At 40.3% G+C, this 12,637-nt stretch overlaps 1 protein-coding gene across 6 annotated transcripts; it reads left to right on the top strand.

Moving 5' to 3' along the window:
• Positions 1–213: 213 nt before the first annotated feature.
• LOC146394029 (kinesin-like protein KIF23) lies at positions 214–12,263 on the top strand. Of its 6 annotated transcripts, XM_084938069.1 has the most exons (24): positions 214–297; positions 859–925; positions 1,596–1,724; positions 1,985–2,090; positions 2,233–2,369; positions 2,461–2,573; positions 3,019–3,189; positions 3,404–3,439; positions 3,903–4,015; positions 5,648–5,769; positions 5,913–6,015; positions 6,130–6,209; positions 6,312–6,431; positions 6,863–7,022; positions 7,168–7,332; positions 7,558–7,724; positions 7,843–8,016; positions 8,363–8,569; positions 8,795–9,103; positions 10,572–10,805; positions 11,039–11,127; positions 11,315–11,375; positions 11,460–11,500; positions 11,599–12,263. In XM_084938069.1, exons 1-24 carry the CDS (start codon positions 284–286, stop codon positions 11,612–11,614), a joined length of 2,934 nt encoding a protein of 977 aa, XP_084794195.1. In that variant the 5' UTR covers positions 214–283; the 3' UTR covers positions 11,615–12,263. The 6 variants fall into 6 exon arrangements, with proteins under 6 accessions (XP_084794195.1, XP_084794359.1, XP_084794274.1 ...); XM_084938233.1 differs by lacking the exon at positions 3,404–3,439 and having other exon boundaries at positions 7,171–7,332; XM_084938148.1 differs by lacking the exon at positions 3,404–3,439.
• The last annotated feature ends 374 nt before the right edge of the window (positions 12,264–12,637 follow it).

Below are 12,637 nucleotides of genomic sequence, written 5' to 3'. Positions count from 1 at the left end.
ACAGAAGTTAAATGTTACGACATTGCTCTAAAAAATAGGAATGAAGAGGAAAATCATGCTAAACTTATGAAAATACAGCTTACCAGATTTTCGGACCTGTCTGTTTGATCCAGAGCTAGTAACGGAGTTGGGAGGGGGAGAGGATGGAGGCGGGACTTCCGCTGCAGAGTACTGAGATTGGCTGGAAGATCAGATTTTCGGAAGAACGTTTACAAGAGGGAAATTTTCAAATCGAGAAGAGGCGCTCGTGAGAACAGCGGAGAGGGTGTTCACGAAACAAACAATGCAAAGACCGGGGTCAGTATTATCATCGTTTACACGTCTAACAGTGAACAGGTAGCACATTATAAATGAGAGACGTATTAAAATGACTGTAGTTAGTTTACGGTTGTTCTCTGAAAAGGGAGCTTTGAGATTATCGCCGCGTAATTAAAACCGTCTGGTAACTGCTCAACTGGCTTCCAAGCTCAGATTCAACTCCTCGGCTGTTTCTGACAGTGTGTTTCCTACACTTTTTTTTAAACCTCAAGGGTAGCGTGACTTCGGTTTGCTTAACGTTCAAAATATAATATCGAGTCAGGAATAAAATTACGTTAGCGAGTTAGAAGCTAACTTGGCTAGCTAGTTAGCGTAATTCATAAGAAGACTCCATTCATCATACACGTCAGACCCTCACTGACAGTTTTTTTTAACCTTCCGCCTACCTACCCTTGTCTAACTGTGTAGTTTGGCACTTTAAGCACACGTCTGTCTCTACATAATACTGCACAAGACACACACACACACGTTAAGATAGGTCGGTTATTCCGTAACTAAATAATGTGTTTGGTGTTGATGGTGTTGTACTGACACTTCCAGCAAAGGGAAGACTCCTCGGAGGCCTGGGCCAAAGAAGGCGTCCAACACAGAGAGAGATCCTGTGGGAGTAAGTGAACTTATTTACTCATTATTCATGAAACTAAAGTATAATTAATGGAGAAGCCATTACTGTCAAATCCTCTTTTTTGTAGTTTAGTGCTTCGTGTAAACACAGACAAGACAAGGTGATCGATGTAGTTCTTTACAGCTGCCAGTGCTTGTGACAGATAATTGCTGTTTTTCAAACAAAAATGAGAAAAAGGTGACTTATTTCAACCTTTGTGAGCTCTTTGTTATGACCATGCCAATTAACTGTTGAGATTTGTTGTCTTGCTTATCGTATTTGTTAGTAAACTGAATATTTGAATTTGTACCGTTAACTGAGCAAAATGGCAAACTGGATTGTTACTTGGACTTGAATTAGAAAAGTTTGAAACATTTTCCCAGTGTTCTGGGGTTTCAGAAATTAAACAGTTAATCATGTGACTGATTGACTTAAAATCTTCTAGTCTAAAGAATTGTTAGTTACAGTCCTGTTGAATAATTTTGTCCATTTTAAGCTCACAGACAGACTTCAAAGCCATATATGTCCGTGAATTACCCTCCATCATGGTGGAGGGCTTTGTGTGTTCCAGTGATCACAGGGGTTATGTTTTGTTTCTAGTAGGGTCTCGAGACAAATTGGTCCTGCGTGGGGGCCAAACAATGAGCTGTTATAAAAACAACATTTATTGTAGGTGTACTGCCGTATACGGCCCCTTGGATCAGAGGATGAGGAATGCTGTGTTGAGATGATCAGCAGCACCACCATTCAGCTGCATGCTCCTGATGGCCTTAAAGCTAACCGAAATGGGGAATACAAGGAGGTAAGTGTGTTTTATAAAAATGTAAAACAAGCTGGCCACTTATACTTGATTAGTTTTCTCTCCCCCCCCCTTTCATGACCTCAGTTTGTCGCTGTTAAACTGTGCTGAAAATCACAAAACAATACTGAACCCAGCAAATACCTGAAAGCGGATACCAAAGACTTTCTTCGACAGCGATTTCATACATTATAATAACTGCTATTATTGTCTCTATTCTTCTTAATACCATTGATGTATGTTCTTGTTTGTTTACCCTTCAGACACAGTACTCCTTTAAGAAAGTATTCGGTATTAACACCACTCAGTTGGAGTTGTTTGAGGATGTTGCCAAGCCACTGGTAGAGGATCTAATTCATTGTAAAAATGGTAAGTCACTTGACATGTGTAATGTGTACTTTGAAGACTTACCAAAAGATTACTGCTAGTTTGCCGTGCTGGTTTTCTGTGTGAGTCTCTGTGAGAGTTGCTTTACTGTGATGTTGCAATATCCTACCTACGTTCACCACAGGTCTGTTGTTTACGTATGGTGTTACCGGAAGTGGTAAGACCTTCACTATGACTGGCTCACCTGGGGAAGGTGGTCTTCTCCCCCGTTCTCTAGACATGATCTTCAACAGCATCGGACCCTTTCAGGCTAAAAGATTTGTAAGACTGAACAGTTTTGTTTTTGTTTTGTTTTTTTGCAGAGTGAGGCATTTACTGAAATTACTGAATATATTTTTTTAAACGTCTTCAGGTGTTCAAACCAGATGATAAAAATGGCATGGAGATCCAGAGTCAAGTTGATGCTCTCCTCGAGAGGCAGAAGCGAGACAGTCAACAGGCAGTGCCCAAAACGCCATCTTCTAGGTAGCTAAGGAGTCATTTTAGTCCACTCTTCACTTTATACCAGCGGTCCCCAACCTTTTTTTGCGCCACGGACCGGTTTATGCCCGACAATATTTTCACAGACCGGCCTTTAAGGTGTCGCGTATAAATACAACAAAATAAAACTAGTACCGGTACCGAAAAAAAGAACATTTATTCATAACACACGTGAAAAGACTCAGGAAAACCGAGTAAATGATAAAAACGATAACAAAATAACGCTGAAAACCGATTAAAAACCCTGAAAACTATACATTTCACACCTGAGCCTCAACTCTCGCGGCCCGGTACCAAACGACTCACGTACCGGTCCGAGGCCCGGGGGTTGGGGACCGCTGCTTTATACTTTCATGGTGGTCACTGTTGACATTTGAGTTTAAAGTTTGCATTTCATTGTTGGGTTACTTTTTACTTTCTTTTCTTTTAGGCAGAAGCCTGACCCTGAATTTGCAGATATGATCAGTCCAGATGAGGCATGTAAATCGGAGAATGTGGATGAAGACGGTTGTTACAGTGTGTTTGTTTCCTACATTGAGATCTACAACAACTATATCTACGATCTCCTTGAAGATGCTCCGTATGACCCGATCAGACCAAAGTAAGAGATTAGAAATCAACGTATGCTTTTGAAACATAACGTCTTGTTAAAAAGCTCTGTGTACAAAGCTACCCGAAAGCACCCATACTTGTGGTGCACATGAAGATAGCACAGTGTTGAAACTGAGAAAGTATAAAATGATACCATGTTTTTTTTTGTGCTTCGTAGGTCTTTACTGACAAATTGTACTTGTAAAAACCCTGTTTTTTGTTAGGTGGCTCGGTGGAAGCACGCCTGTGCGGAGCAATGAGTATGTGTATGTGGCCAGTAAAATAGCATTACACAGTACTGTTTTTCATAGGCATAACTTGGCTGTAGCTGATAAGTTGTTTAAGTAATCAGTGCATTCCCTTCCCATTAATCCAGTTGTCTGTTTGTAGCATAGGTGTAGCTTACTGTTTTGTTTTTTTGTTTGTTTGTTTTTTTTCTCCCGCCGTTGTAATTAATTGGCTCTCTGTCAACGTAGAGGAAACAGTGTCATTAAACATTTCAAGCTGCTTTTGTGCAAATGCTGTGTGCATGTGTCTGTACCCCTAAATGAATGTGTATGTCTTCCTAGATTGTTTTTTGTTTTTTTTGTTTTTTTTTTTAAATTTAAATAATGGCGCTAACAATTATTTGGCATCTGGCTTTTGCTGCTTTGCTTACTATACCAACATGTAATTGTGTTACCTCACTGGTGTTTGCTTAGAAATATTTTGAATTTGTTGTAGACCACCTCAATCTAAGATTCTACGAGAAGATCAGAATCATAACATGTATGTGGCTGGCTGCACAGAGGTGGAGGTAAAATCAACAGAGGAAGCTTTTGAAGTCTTCTGGAAGGGTGAGTAGAAGTCAGAACTTGAATGTGTTGAAACATTTTAAACAGTGTTGTGTCTGTTTGTTTTTTCTTATGATGGAAATAAGTAAAATATTTAAATCAAACAGTTCTTATGAGTTTGAAAAGAGTACAGATGCTGAGTAAAATGTGAATAACAATAAAGTAAGTGGTACTAGAAACAACCAGGTGGAGGAACATTTTGCAACTAATTATGATATTTGGCTGCAAAAGTAAAGATGGGCTGAATATCATTATCATCAGTACCTGATATCATCAAAAGATTCAGAATCTCTGTGCGCAGGGTATAGGGCCGAAAATCAGTATTGGATGACCATGACTTCTGGGCCGCTACGAGGCACTGGATTAAAAATGGGCATTATTATGTGGTTAAAATCCCTGCAGAGGCTCAGAACAACTTTTCACTGTGCCATCTACAGATCCAGTTTAAAGCTCTATCATGCAAAGAAGCAGCCATATTTGAACATAATCCAGAAATGCTGCCATCTTTTTTTGGGCGGGCCAAAGCTAATTAAAAGAATGGAATGAGGCAAAGTGGAAAACTCGTCAGATAAATTGAAATCTGAAATTATTTTTTTGTAAAACATAAGCTTTAAAAGAGCTTCTATATTGCATGTAAATGGAGAGTAGTGACTTAGATTTTACAATGTTTGTGCCATGCTGGGATTGCTGATATACAGCAGAACAATTTTGAGCTTTCTGCAGACATCCTCCTGACTACCAGCAATGCAAATTTGTCCTCTGTAGAGGACCTTTCTAAACCTGAATATCTCCCATCCACTGCATACTACAGAATTACCTCCTTTTGGAATCTACAGAGGGCATTTAGGGTTTTCCAATGATACCAAATGTAAAAGGGTGGGCCTTTGGGAACTTTAGTTTTTTCATCAAGGAACATGGCGGCCATCGCTGCAAGCACATTTTATGGGGAGAACAAAAGTAAGTGCATAAAACTTTTCATTGAGCAATTTTTGGCTATAAATGTTAGCATATTTTAGATAAGGCTCGTAATAACACATTAAAACATAGTATGCTTAATTCTACATCTCTAATGACCAGAAAATGAGTCCTTTTTAGAAGCAGAAATAGATTTATTGCAGTTTGTTGAGGGAAACTCAATCTTGAGTTGTCTGATGAAGAAGATCATAGAGAATAAGCCCTTCAAGCAGAAAGAAAGGGGAGCATCAGAGATGGTACTCAGACGAAGTCCTCCTGAACTTGCAGTTTTGGGTGAAGAAACTAAAGTTCCCTGACTTCAAACTGCTCCTTGGTGAAGAGTTGAAGCAAATGTTTGCCATAAAAGTTCAGTTTTACATGCTTGGCCTTCCTATGTCCTCTGCAGTGGACATGTGATATCTAAAAAAGAAAAACTTTTTTTCCCCAAAAAAATATTCTGTCTTTCTGATTACCTTACAAACATTGGGGGATTTAAAAAAAAAAAATTGATTGGACAACTTTTTTTTTTTTTTTTCCTGGGTAGTCAGGAGGATATATGGCAGCATTTATAATAAACGATAAATCAAATTAACGCAAATAAATGGAAATTGTAGTAAATGAAAGTTGTTACTGCTGGTTTTTGAGCTCACAGATTGTGTTAATGATCTCCTCTCTGTCCAGGTCAAAAGAAAAGGAGGATAGCCAACACTCAGCTCAACCGTGAATCCAGCCGCTCCCACAGTGTCTTCACAATAAAACTGGCCCAGGCACCACTAGATGCTGATGGGGACCACATACTACAGGTGATGCGCAGCCCTTATTTAAACATGTTTACATATGTCAGTGATATCGGTATCTTCAATTATACCTTTTTATTCAAAGAAAGACAGATGTTTTTGTTTTTTATAATGCTTGGTGATGCTGACACAATGTCACTGAACAACAGGACAAAAACCAGGTGAATGTGAGCCAGCTGTGTCTGGTTGACCTGGCCGGCAGTGAGCGCACTAACAGGACCAGAGCAGAGGGAAGCCGTCTCCGTGAAGCGGGTTTGTCTGTTTTTTCTTTCAGCTTTGCTAATGTTGACCACATTCTGAAAGTTACTTTATGTAGAAATCACTTTTCTTAGGAGACCAACATTTTTAGTGATGTCTCATTTGCAGGAAATATTAACCAGTCCCTGATGACGCTGCGCACATGTATGGAAGTCCTGCGTGAAAATCAGATGTGTGGAACTAATAAGGTTCATGTTTTATCATTTTCCCGCCTCCTTGAGGCATGATCTCTGTTTTTAACATTTGGGCTTTTCATTCATTGCAGTTTCAGAGCTGTTGTTTTCTTTCAGATGGTGCCATACAGAGACTCTAAAGTTACCCATCTATTTAAAAACTACTTTGATGGGGAGGGAAAAGTCAGGATGATTGTTTGTGTCAACCCAAATGCTGATGATTATGAAGAAACTGTGGTAAGACATTTTCTTTTCGTGTAGTAGAATGGCCTGCATGAGCAAACTTTTCTTTTGCAGCCTTGCTGGATGCTTTATGAAATAATGTGTGTACTTTATTGATCCCTGTGGGGAAATTCCTCTCTGCATTTAAACCATTCACTCAGTAAAGCAGTGGGCAGCCACTGGGCGCCCGGGGAGCAGCGTGTAGGGACGGTACCTTGCCCAGGGGTACCTCAGGGTAGCTGTTCAGTGGATTCAAACCCCTGACCAGCCACTGGGCGCCCGGGGAGCAGCGTGTAGGGACGGTACCTTGCCCAGGGGTACCTCAGGGTAGCTGTTCAGTGGATTCAAACCCCTGACCTTCCGATCATGGGGCCACCACTCCACCTACTGAGCTGTCCCTGCCAAGTAGACTATTTCTAAAGAGTCCTCCATATTGTGTGTTGCAGTTGGTGATGCGCTTTGCAGAAATGACCCAAGAGGTAGAAGTGGCACGGCCGGTTGACCGTCCAATATGTGGCCTTGCTCCTGGACGCAGGCACAGAAACCAGGCTTTCAGAGACGAGCTCTCACGTCGTCTGGAAGAACGAGGAGGGCCCAGCAATGCTGGTAGATCACCCTCAAGTCTCTGCTGCTTGCTCATTGTGCTGTTATTATGCTGTATTCATACATTTAAACTTAAAGAAATTGGAGATGTTTTATTTTTTGTATGTTACTCAGTTTAAACAATCTTTACCATTTCTGATTCTCATAGTAGATGACCGAGTTCTGATGACTCAGCTTATAGAAAGCCTTCCAGATTTACCTACTTGCGAGCTGGTCGACCCAGCTGATGACCAGACGCTGCCCCGCATGATTGAGGTCCTGGAAAGGAGGCATCAAATCCGACAGATGATGACAGAACAATTCAATAAAACTGGTACAGGCCATTTTTCTCCATCACGCAAAGTTTGGAATTCCAGGATTAGGCTGTTAGAGCAGATTTATTCGGTACAGCAGTGATGCATCAGTCTGAGTGTTTTCAGTATCTAAATCTTTTTTCTGTGATATGGATTGTGTTTTTGTTTTCACAAACAAGTAACATTTCTATTTAAAAATAAACATAAATCTACATCTGTTAATATCAGTGTGCTTCTTCCTACAGCTAATACAGTGAAATCCGTGCTGCAGCAGTTTGACAGCCAGCTCAGTGCAAAGGATTACTTCCTTCACGATCAACAGAGCAAACTGAATGAAAAAGACAAAGTCATTCTCAGTCAGAAGACGGAGATAGAACGACTGGAGAAAAAGTCCAAAACGTTGGAGTATAAGGTGCTGTCTTCTTTCTACAACTGACACAAAACACATGTTCTTGGAAATGTGTATTCAGTTAATTTTCTTTTAAATAATGGCCTGCATTTAACTGTTTGTGTACGCTGCTCGTCTTCAGATCGATATCCTGCAGAAGACGACGGACATGTACGAGCAGGACAAACGTGCACTTCAGCAGGAGCTGGAGACCCGGGAGCACAGGCTACAGAGCGAGCTGTCAGAGAGGAAGCGCATGGAGCAGCGCATGCAGGGCGCGGTGACGGACACCAGACTCAAGTGGGAGAAGGAGTGTGTAAGTGGAGTTGTTCACTGTTTTGAGCCATTAGGATATCAGGTATTGTAAATTATTTTTCTGCAATCAAACGTTAATTTGCACAATTATAAGTTATATTTCACAATTGCATTTCAAATATGCATTGAGAGCCCTACTGTTTGGAAACATTTGTATGGGTACACACGGAGATTAACCCGCATTATCTACCAAAACATGAACAGTGCAATGTAATTATACCAAATTATACTAAACTCCACTTGGTAATGTCCCTCAGATCGTTCATGTAAGTTTGTAATTCCAATTGTTAGATATGAAACGATCAAATAAGACTTCAGATATTTTCTTGTCCATGGTTTCTGATTAGGAGAGACGGGTGAACGCAAAGCAGCTGGAGATGCAGAACAAGCTGTGGGTAAAGGATGAGAAGCTGAAGCAGCTGAAGGCCATAGTGACGGAGAGCAGCAGCGGTGGCAGCGCTCCCACTGAGCGTCCAGAGAAGCCCGAGAGGCCCTCAAGGGAGAGAGATCGAAACATCCAACAGAAGAGGTCTCCCTCTCCATCACCACTTCCTGTGAGTTATTTGCTGAAGCTGCATGTTTCGCCAATGTGCACCTAATCATTCTGTCAACCTGATTGAATCAGCATGTTTCTAATCATTGTGAAAATCATGAGCAGGAATCCTGACATGTATATGCTTACTGGTTACATCACTTTGTTTTCTACTTTGTCTGTTGCTCTGTTGTGAATTTGTGTTAATCTGGAGCACCTAACATTCACAATACCTCATCCCTTTCAGGATTTCAGCCAAACTCCTTCCCACCAAAATAAAGCCAGAGTTAGGGTGTTTCAGGACCCCACCTCCACACCATCCTCCTCTGACTATTCTTCAGTAGCCTCCAGCATCTCTAGGTGGGAGCAGAGGTTCCCTGTAGATTCAGGCAGCCAGAATAGGTTCACCGGGACTCCCCAATGCAGGAGCCGGACTCCGGCCCCATGCCACAGCACCAGCAGTGTGGGTCACAGGAGAGGCCAGCGCAGGGCCCCAGGCACTGAGGTCCCTGCCACCACTCTTGTCTATGGACTAGACCTAGAGGCAGGCACAAGGGTCAGTGTGTGCTAGAACCTAGATGTTCATCTCTGTGAGCCTGTAGTTTAAGCTTCGCCTTGGTGTAGAACTGCATCTGTAATTCCAACAGCTGTCGCCTTGTTTAGAAATACATTGAGTAGCAGCATCAGTGTAGACTGGTGTGTCTCCTGTCCTCGCTCTTAGGCAGACTGATCTGTCATGCTTGGAAATCTTCTTGGCTTGCATCTTAAGGCTCATGAGTATTTACATCATGTTTGTAGATCTTTCTTTTTCTGGATGCAAACTGCTCTCTAGAAATGCTTTTTTTTTTTCTTCTTGTACTTCAGTAGCGTCATGTAAAATGGCATAAACATGGTATTGAAATGAACAGAAACATTTTTGTTCAAAAAAAACAAAAAACACCGGTGAGTATTAATAGTCTAGGGTCTAGGCCGTCAACAACGGTCCTGCGGAGTGCTCGCTCTTGAGCCTTATAGCAGCACCAGTGTTGCTAATTTTCAAATTAATGCTGAAATTTGCTCAATAAAACTGGATGATAATAAGTCGGCCAAACGTGGGTGAGGAAAAGATTGGCTTTTGTAATGGGTGTCTGCATTACAAGATCCATTTCCTATGCTACCTTTGTGCTTCTTTGCATGCATTGCATTCATTTCTTAATTCTTTAGAGTGCTATCACTTAATCTAAGGGCATTTTCACACCTATAGTTTGTTTACTCTGGTCTGAATCAGTTAATGACTTTGTAACTTTAAGCTTTCCCCTTTTGATTTGGTTCGCAAGTGGACTCCAAGCAAACCAAAATGCGTCACTATGACCACATGAGAATGTTCAGTCTGCTTATTGGCCAGATGTGTCTGGGGCAGGAGCAACAAAAGTAGATGCAGCAAGTTGCTGGGTTTTGAACTCTTGGAGAACACAGAATTTGCATTCATTTCACAGCTAGTTGCTGACCCGTACAGATCTTTACACATCTCTAGTACCCTGCCACATTCCAGAATACAAAACACACATGGCTTTTTTTTTTTTTTCTTGTAAGTAGCTCAAACATGTAAGATGCACCTGCTAGTTTGTGTGGATTGAGGTCGGGTCACATTCAAACCATGAAGAAACCCCTTAGTTCATCTGTATTGGTCTGCACCTGAGTGTGATTACTGTGTTCACACCTGCACAAGTGAACCGCACCAAGGGGGAAACGAACCAGAGTTCGATATAAACTGACAAAACACTGCAGGTGTGAAAACACCCTTTGACAATGTGTATTGCTGGAAGACAGTTAAACTTTTAAATAAACTGTTAAACTTTGATTAGAAATTTCCAGAAATAAAGTCTATAATGCATCAACTTCCTGTGACTTCCAGTAATACATTTATTTTCCTAACAAGCTAACACCTTCTAGCATTTCACCTTCCCTACTAACCCTGACATAGTTTGATTGGAGTCACATGTGAATAACTTCCTGGTTTGTCTTTCTCACATTGGGATCACCAGAAGGCTCTTCCAGTTCATCCAAAACACAGGCGTTCACACTCTGCCGGTGGGGAGAAATGGGTAGACCACAAACCACCTTCTAATTTGGAGTTAGACACTGTCATGCAGCCAATCATACCCAATGCAATCAAGGTGTCCACCCCAAGCGAGAAGGCTCTGTCTAAATGCCACAAGTATGTGCTTAGACATCAAGAGCTTGCCTCTGACGGGGAGATCGAAACCAAACTGATTAAGGTAAAATCAAAAAATGTGACTAATTTTTGGTCTTTGATTTTGATAATTTTAGATGTTGCATGAATTTCACTTGATTACAGATTACAGTGTTGTAGTGGGACGCTCCTTCCTATTTACTTACAGATTTAATTCTGATAACACTTTCTTCCTCCTCTTTCCTTTTTTCTTCCTTTTTTTTTTTTTTTTTTTTTTTTTTTTTTTTTTTTTTGTTCTTGTTGTTTAAACCTCACCAGGGTGATGTGTTTAAGACCAGAAGTGGCGGACAAGCTGTGCAATTTACAGACATTGAGACTCTCAAACAAGTGTGCCCGTTAGCACCAAGGTACAGTATTATGTAGAGAAATGTGATATATTTCTGTGTGCACAGAGATATGACTATAATACCAAAACACAGCACTTATTAATGCTAATCAAATACAAGTTATTAAATGTTCCCAAATAGAGACTGGGAAAGGCTGAATCCTTACGTTATAAGAGAACTGACTTAAAAACAACGCTCTTTGTTTCAGTCGCAAAAGGCGATCAGGATCTGCAGAAGGACCAGCTGAAGTGGAGGACATAGAAAACAGGGTAAGCTCTTAAAAAGCGTAAATACAATGACGAGAAAAACTTTACCTATGCTTTCTAATCACTGTTCAAACTTTCCCTCCCTAGGCTCCAGTGGCTAGCACAAATTCATCCCATGGGTATCAAAAGTAAGCACAAAGCATGTGTTTGTTTTATGTACTTTAGATTTTGGTTTTCAGTTTAAACTAAACTCTGTTCTTGGTTGTCTTTGTTTTCTTTCTTCCAGACGCAGAAAGCCTTAAACTGCCCTCAATATTTTCATCTTGCTTTTAACATACAAGAATGGGTAATTGTGAGGAAATTCAAGGGAAACTATGCATCTTTTCGATACCAAGTTGGGTCTTTTGTTTGTTTTTTTTTTTGTTTTTTAATTCTATCAAATCATATTAGGAATTATTCTGGTGGAATTATCATTTTTTCAGAACAAGGGTAATGTAGAATATTTAAGTTGTAATTGCTGCATTTGTGTTACTTTTTGAATTCTGGAAATATTTCTCCTTAAAAACATGAACAAACTTATAAACACTCTACAAATGGAACTTTTTATGCTTTTGAATGTTTTGTACTATCCAAAGACGACCACATGTCTCTATAGACCTGTTGTGCTTTTTTTTTTTTTTTTTTTTTTTTCCTCCTATGTCATTGTTTTTCTTTTCAAAGGTCATTGATTGATCAAATGTCAGACTAAGCATAATGCTGATTATTAAAAAAACAAATTTTAGATTATACTGTGTAGAATTGAAACTGTAAATATTACACTATTATGTAGGTTTTGAACTCGACCCCTGGCCTCCATGTAAATAGGTGTCATGCAACTTTTTACTTTGGCTTATTGAAACATTTCCTAAGACATGTAGCACACTGCTCTTTCTGGTGGCATTAAATTTATTCAAACACCAACATCAAGCCTCATTATGATTTTTTTTTTTTTTTTTTTTTTCCCCCTCAATCACCAAAGAGAGAATGGATTAAACTGATTTGGTCTTAACCTTCCTAGTCCTGGGATTGACTTCACTTGCCTCCCAAACTCTCTTAGTTCTTCATGGCAAAGATAAAACAAGGTGCTGGAAACATTCCTCAGAGGTTTTGGTCCATGTTGACATGACATCATTGCACAGTTGTTGCAGATTTGTCAGTTGATGTGAATGTGTGTACACTGTGGTCATATTGATGGACACGGTCAACAACAATACTCATGTTACTCAGGCTGTGGTGTTTAAAAGCCTGTGCAAGTTGTTGCCTCAGTTTCCTTTTCGTAGGGTTAG

Source organism: Perissodus microlepis, chromosome 1 (genome assembly GCF_051167445.1).
Source record: "Perissodus microlepis isolate ML-2025 ecotype Zambia chromosome 1, ASM5116744v1, whole genome shotgun sequence".
Taxonomy (NCBI): Eukaryota; Metazoa; Chordata; class Actinopteri; order Cichliformes; family Cichlidae; genus Perissodus; species Perissodus microlepis.
Note: the sequence above shows the minus strand (reverse complement) of the source record. Positions and strands in the feature narration are given on the sequence as shown.